Source organism: Rhinatrema bivittatum, chromosome 12, assembly GCF_901001135.1.
Source record: "Rhinatrema bivittatum chromosome 12, aRhiBiv1.1, whole genome shotgun sequence".
Classification (NCBI taxonomy): domain Eukaryota; kingdom Metazoa; phylum Chordata; class Amphibia; order Gymnophiona; family Rhinatrematidae; genus Rhinatrema; species Rhinatrema bivittatum.
Genome location: NC_042626.1, coordinates 14,910,235 through 14,916,877, shown reverse-complemented (window position 1 = coordinate 14,916,877; position 6,643 = coordinate 14,910,235). Strand labels below are relative to the sequence as shown.

Sequence of the window (6,643 nt, the reverse complement as noted above, 5' to 3'; positions counted from 1 at the left end):
CATCCCATGGGCACCCTACTGCCTCCCTGCCCCATGGGCACCCTGCTAGCTTCACACCTGCCTGCTCTGAACATCCTATGCCCTCACATCCCGTGGGCACCCTACTGCCTCCCTGCCCCATGGGCACCCTGCTAGCTTCACACCTGCCTGCTCTGAACATCCTATGCCCTCACATCCCATGGGCACCCTACTGCCTTCCTGCCCCATGGGCACCCTGCTAGCTTCACATTCTGCCTGCTGTGAACATCCTATGCCCTCACATCCCATGGGCACCCTACTGCCTCCCTGCCCCATGGGCACCCTGCTAGCTTCACACCTGCCTGCTCTGAACATCCTATGCCCTCACATCCTGTGGGCACCCTACTGCCTCCCTGCCCCATGGGCACCCTGCTAGCTTCACATTCTGCCTGCTGCTCTCAGATCATGCCTCTTGCAGGCAGCCTGCTGCCCTCGCATCTCAGTGCATTGTGGTATTTGTAGTCTGGCTTTTTCTTTGAACTCAGCAGCCCAGGAACCAAACCGCATTCAGGAAAGGTGCCAGGGGCCGACACAAAGTCTCCCTTTGACCTGAGATGCACAAACAGAGCAACACCACCTTCTTCCTTCCCCCTCCCCCCACCCCCTTTTTCTGAATAAAGTGTCTTTCAGCGGGACCCATAAATCCAACCCGGCCAAAAAAATACAAAATAAAAAAAAGGATTTTTTTTTTTTCCCCCCTGTCAACAAAGTCCAAGTGCCAGTCCTCCAGCCCAGAGGGCAGCACAGGCTGTGCCCGGGCGCGGCTCCGGCAGGGCTCCCCCTATCAGCAGCCTGCTGACAGGGGAGGATGGTGAAGCGGAGACCCCACCCATCCGCGCTCCGATCCCCGAGCCAGAGCAGACAATAAGGGTGGAAGGGAGCCTCACCGAGCGGCTGCTCCGGGAAGCGCAGCGGCTGCCTCCGTTCCCCCTCCCCACCCCCTCCTGACTGGGAGCCGCCGCCGCCGCCGCGGGCAGCAGCAGCAGCAGAGGCTGAGGCTTGGCTCGCAAGCACCCGCAGCGCCCCCCTCCCCCCCCCACCGGCTCCAGCTTGGCCAAGATGATCGCGCTCTTCAACAAGCTCCTGGACTGGTTCAAGGCCCTCTTCTGGAAGGAGGAGATGGAGCTGACGCTGGTGGGCCTGCAGTACTCCGGCAAAACCACCTTCGTCAACGTGATTGCGGTAAGTGGCTGGCGGGAGAGAGAGGCGGAATGACAGTGCAGAAGGAAAGCGGGCAGCACCGCCTGGGACTGGCACGGATTTGTGTCCCTTGCACGGAGCTGCCTCGCAACCATCTTAGGCTTTGCTGAGCCCTGCCTGCCCCGTGATATGGATTCTCCGCGGGCTGGGAGGCCGTGTACCGGAATGAACCAGAGATGCTACACGTACAGCTCCCGGCAGCGCCTTAATGCGCGCTCCCTGCATGTAAGGCGCCCTTGTTTACATATGGAGAGCTAAGTGATGACAGCATCTGGCCGTCTGGAATTAACCAGGACCAATCTTACTATTAAGAAAAAAAGAGAAACCCTAAATCTCCATTGCCAGTGGGAAATCTGAGGGTGAGGCTAGTCATTTGTAAAGAGAAGCCAGCGGTGGGGGGAGGGTGCAATGCAGATTATTTGAACATTTGTGCTGTATTCCGTGAGGGTTTCTAATGCTGATTCTTAGCTTTTTTTTTTCACGTTACTGAGAGATGTACAAAGCCACAGGGTCTGGGAGAATCAGTGCGAAGGCGGGCGGGGGGAGTATGGAGCCTTGCCAGAGTACAATTAACCCATAAATAGAAACGATTCAGTTTAAACCCTCGCCCTGCTTTTACTCCCTCCCTGGGGTTTCAGCCTCTTAGTGGGGCATTTAAAATGATATTCAGGGAGGAGGGGGAGCTTGCTTAATATAAATGTCTGTGCGTGCACACATGTGTCATTTTTTAATCCGCAGAAATTGTATAATTTGGGGGGGGGGGGAGGAAGAGGTGAATATTACAGACTGAAACTGCATGGTTTTATGATGCCAGTTGTAAAACGAAGTGCCTTCTAGTGTACATGTCAAATGTTGACGACCTGTTGACAAATACTTTAATATTTCGCACCCTTCTGCTCCAGACATATGAAAGAATAACCGTCCTATAGCTGGGCTACCTGGAGCAGTGTTACTGAGCCGAGCTCTGTCTGTCGGAGATGCTTCAGCACGGTGGCCAGAGCCACGGAAGAAGGTTGGGCTCAGCCGGACGGCCCTCTGGGTGCCTCACCAGCCCATCCTGGGAAGGGCTGGCCCCCAGACGGTGCGCGGCTGCTGAAGAGCCAGGTGCGGCCTCCGAGCCTCAGCCGGGCAGCCCTGCCTAGGAATCTTCTCCCTTAGAACATGGAGGCCTCCAGGCAGGGAGATGTGCGTGGGTTTGTAACTGAGAGCAAACGGTATTCCTGCAGATAACGTTTTTATGAATGAAGCCTTTGCCGGCAATCGAGCAGGGGGGAAGGGGGGGGTGTCGGTCCTGGAACAAAATGAATGCATGTAATAGGCCGTTGTACATTTTTTGTTACTGACCCCTCCCCCACAGTATCATGCGATTTTCTAATCTTCCTTTCCATCTTTGGCACCAGCTTTTTCCCCCACCTGATCTCCCTCTGTATAACCACCCAGCATTCGCCTGTGGTATAACACCACCAGCTACATTTTTTTTTTATCCCTTGCCACTGGGCAAGCATCCAACCAATAACCCTTGCTTCGTGGCACGCTTCTCCAGCCCCAGGCTGCAAAGTGCTTGGGAGTCCTAGAGATCTGCAAGCTGCAATTGTTTAGATGTGGACAAAATCCACGGGTTTACCTGCTGTCCTTCGGATATTTCCCCCACGAATCTCGGAACAACAAACTGATTTCAGAAGCGTTTTTATTTCATGGGCTGTCCTGCTGATCCCCGGGGGCCTAGGAGCGCTTATTTCTCCCCTGTCCCGAAGACCTGTCAGGGCTGTTGAGTTTTGCCTGGTCTCTGCAGCAACTGAGCATGACCCTCTGCTAGTAAGTTTTTGGAGAGACCCGCTGGGCATTGTAGAAGGGCCGGGCATTAGAACATACCATCTGTGCCACATCACCCCTATAGGAGGCTGTCGCAATGGTTCCTTCCTATGTAGAGGAGCTGTGGGCTTTTCTGTTGCACGGCAGGGAGAGGGGAGTGTTGTTTTCGGTTCCTGTTTCCTCCTAGAAGCCCCTTGGAAGGTTAGCGTTGTGAGCGGCTGAGCTGTTTTACCTGTTTTGAGGAACTTTGCTTACCATAAATGAGGTTTCAGTAGATAGCAGGATGAATTAGCCATGCTGTCATGGGATCTGTCAATCAGGTCTGGGAGGCGGAGCTTGTCAAAGCAGAGATTTGATTTTTGGTCTCTGTGGCTGCACCTATGTTCCCATGCAGGAAAGTAACGGATTCTCCTCAGTCTGTAATTAAGCTGTAGTGAAGTTGAAGAGATGGTGACTGCCAGGGAGCATGGCTAATTCATCCTGCTATCTACGGAAACACCATTTACGGTAAGCAAACTTGCTTTTTCCCGTTGATAGCAGGGCTGAATTAGCCATGCTGTCATGGGAGTCCCAAGCTCCCGATCACATTGTTTAAGATATATATGTTTGTACGTGATCTGTGACAGTGTGGCAGTCACCGAGAACCAGTGGATAGAGATTGCAGGATTGCGTGCCCTATCTTCGCATCAGTGGCTGCTTGTTGATCAAGGCAGTAGTGAGATGTGAAAGTATGGAGCGATGACCATGTAGCTGCCTTACAAATGTCTATGGGCTGTACATTCCTAAGGTGTGCCAAGGAGGCCGCCACTGCTCTGACTTGGTGAGCTTTAGGAACCAAATGCAGCTGTAACTTCTGTTTGTCGTAACAGAATTTGATACACTGTGCTATCCAGCTGGAGATTGTGCGTTTAGCCACTGGTAGTGTTACGTTTAGGCAGTGGTCCGGAGTCGTGGACACCACCTTCAGGAGTGACTCCAGGTGGAGAGAGACAGGGATGGCTGGAAGGTCTCTGATGATGGCTGGGAAGGAATGTGATGCAGGCAGGAGAGTATGGAACTGGGTGATGGCTGTGATGTGTGGAGCAGAGTACTGGCTGGAAACAGAGTCAAAGTCCAGGCAGGGTAAAGGCAGGCAAACAGAGTCAAAGTCCAGGCAGGGTCAAGGAAGCTTATAGCAAGGCAGAGAGCCCAAAGGCCACGCACACACAGCAAGGTAGGGAAGGCTAGAGCAGGGAGCCCAGACGAGCTCGATGCCGAAGCACTGGAGTCCCGGGTAGGCAGGGTTATAAAGGAACCTCCAGGACATAGAGCAGATGGATTGGGCCAGCCAGGAGAGCACGCTCTTGAAGGACCCCTAGTGATGAGGCGGTTGTACAGCAGCCATAGCCGTAACAGGTAGTCCAGGTGCCTTCGGGTCGAAAGAGACAAAGAGTTGAGAAACACGGGAGTCCGCATTTGTTCTGTCTTTGTAGTATGCTAAAGCCCTCTTGCAATCTAGTGTATGCAGTAATTCTTCCCTATCATTTGCGTGAGGTTTAGGGAAAAAGATGGGTAATTCTATGGTTTGATTGAGATGAAATTGAGAAACCACTTTTGGTAGGAAGGATGGATGAAGTCGAAGAACCACCTTCTGGTGATGAAACTGTAAATATGGAGAATAATAGACCAAGGTCTGTAATTCACTGACTCGTCGCGCTGATGTTATTGCAACCAGGAACACGACTTTCCATGTGAGGTATTTAATATGTGCCAAGTCCGTGGGTTCAAATGGCGAAAGCATGAGCTGTTCAACAACTATGTTGATGTTCCCTAGAACTGGAGGCTTAGAGGTCGGAGGACGAAGGTGAGTTAATCCCTTAATGAAACAAGATAGTAAGGGGTGATTGGATGTAGGCATATTTATTTATTTATTTTTATTTAAAATTTTTATATACCGGCATTCATGATACAATCACATCATGCCGGTTTACATAGAACAGGGGTGTACAAAGAACAAATGAGTAACCTATTAGTGAGGAGGAGGCAGTTACAAATAACAAGGTACTAGAACTGGGAGTAGAGAAGAAAGGGAGAGGATAACATTAGATAAAGATATTTACATTAAATTAACATTTTTACAATGGGAGGTAGTTCAACAGGCTGCAAGGGTTAATCAGTGTCCGGGAATGCTTTTTTGAACAGCCAGGTCTTAAGTCTTTTCCTGAAGATTGGGAGGCTGGGTTCTTGTCTGAGGTCTGGTGGGATGGAGTTCCATAAAAGGGGGCCGGCTGTTGAGAAGGCCCGATCTCTTAGAGTGATGTGTTTAGTAGTTTTGGCTGGGGGTACTTGGAGGGATCCTCTGAGTGCTTCTCTGGTTGGTCTGGAGGAGTTATACTTTTGGAAAGGGATTTGTAAGTCGAGTTAATTGGCCTATGATATGTCCCTATGGCACTGAGATGAACTCTAATGGATGATATCGCAAGACCATCTGTGTATAGTGTTTAAAGATAATCGATGAGTAATTCCGGTGAGCAGTCTAATGGTGGTACACCTTTCGAAGTACACCAGGTCGAGTATCGTTTCCATTTATAGCTATAATTTTTCCTCATTGAGAGTTTCTGGGATTCTAACAAGATGAACTGTGCTGAAGTGAAAACTCCCTGTTCTGTTAAAAGGAGCCTCTCAATCTCCATGCTGTCAAGTGGAGAGATGAGTGTAGTGGGTGTAGAAGCGCCCCTTGATCTTGGCAGAGCAAATCTGGGCAATTCGGTAACCGTATTGGTTCCTTGATGGATAGTTGGAGTAGGAAACTGTACCACAGTTGTCTCGGCCAGGCCAGGGCGATGAGTATCAGTTGAGCATTGTCTGCTATGCACTTTTGAATTGTCCTTGTTATGAGTGGTATGGGAGGAAAGGTCCACGGAATGAGGAAGGCATCCTGAGCAATTCTGAAGTGGCTTGGTCTGATGGAGCAGAATTTGGGAACTTGAGCGTTGATCTCCGTTGCAAAGAGTTCTATCGAGGGTGTTTCCCACTGACTGAAAATGTGTCGGGCTACTTCCGAATTGAGTGCCCATTCGTGGGGATGTAAGATGCGGCTTAGCCTGTCCACTCTTGTATTTGCTAAACCTGGTAGGTAAGTTGCTTGCAGATGAATGCAATGTCGATGAGCATGTTGGAAGATTGTCAGGGTCTCCTTGCAGAGGGACCAGGAATCGGACCCTCCTTGTTTGTTGATATAAAACATTGCTACTTGATTGTCTGTGTAGACCATGACCCTGCGGCCTTTTAAGTGATCTTGAAATACTTGTAATGCATTTCGAATTGCCCTGAGCTCCAGTAGATTTATCTGCAGGGTTTGCTCGGAGATTGTCCATAACCCTTGCATTTCGTAAATCTCGAGATGTGCTGCCCATCCCTTGCAAGATGCATCTGTGGTTAAGACTGCGTTGTGAGGAGGGGGACTGAAAAATGCTCCCTTGGACAGGGTGGATTGTAGGAGCCACCATGTTATGTCTTGTCTCATCTCGGAGGTCAACGATAACTTCTGTGTCAACGGGTGTGAGTGTTGTTTCCACTGACTATTTAGTCCCCATTGCAGGCATCTCATGTGTAGCCTGGTGTTGTGAACCGT

The 6,643-nt window shown here is 50.5% G+C and overlaps 1 protein-coding gene across 1 annotated transcript in view; it reads left to right on the top strand.

The window, feature by feature from the left end:
* The first annotated feature begins 810 nt into the window (after window positions 1-810).
* The window catches only part of ARL8A (ADP ribosylation factor like GTPase 8A), a 35,513-nt gene continuing 29,680 nt past the window's right edge, over window positions 811-6,643 (top strand). The window contains exon 1 of the mRNA XM_029572717.1: window positions 811-1,200. Within this exon, the coding sequence (XP_029428577.1) occupies window positions 1,078-1,200 (123 nt within the window). The 5' untranslated portion in view covers window positions 811-1,077. The remainder of the gene's footprint in view (window positions 1,201-6,643) is intronic.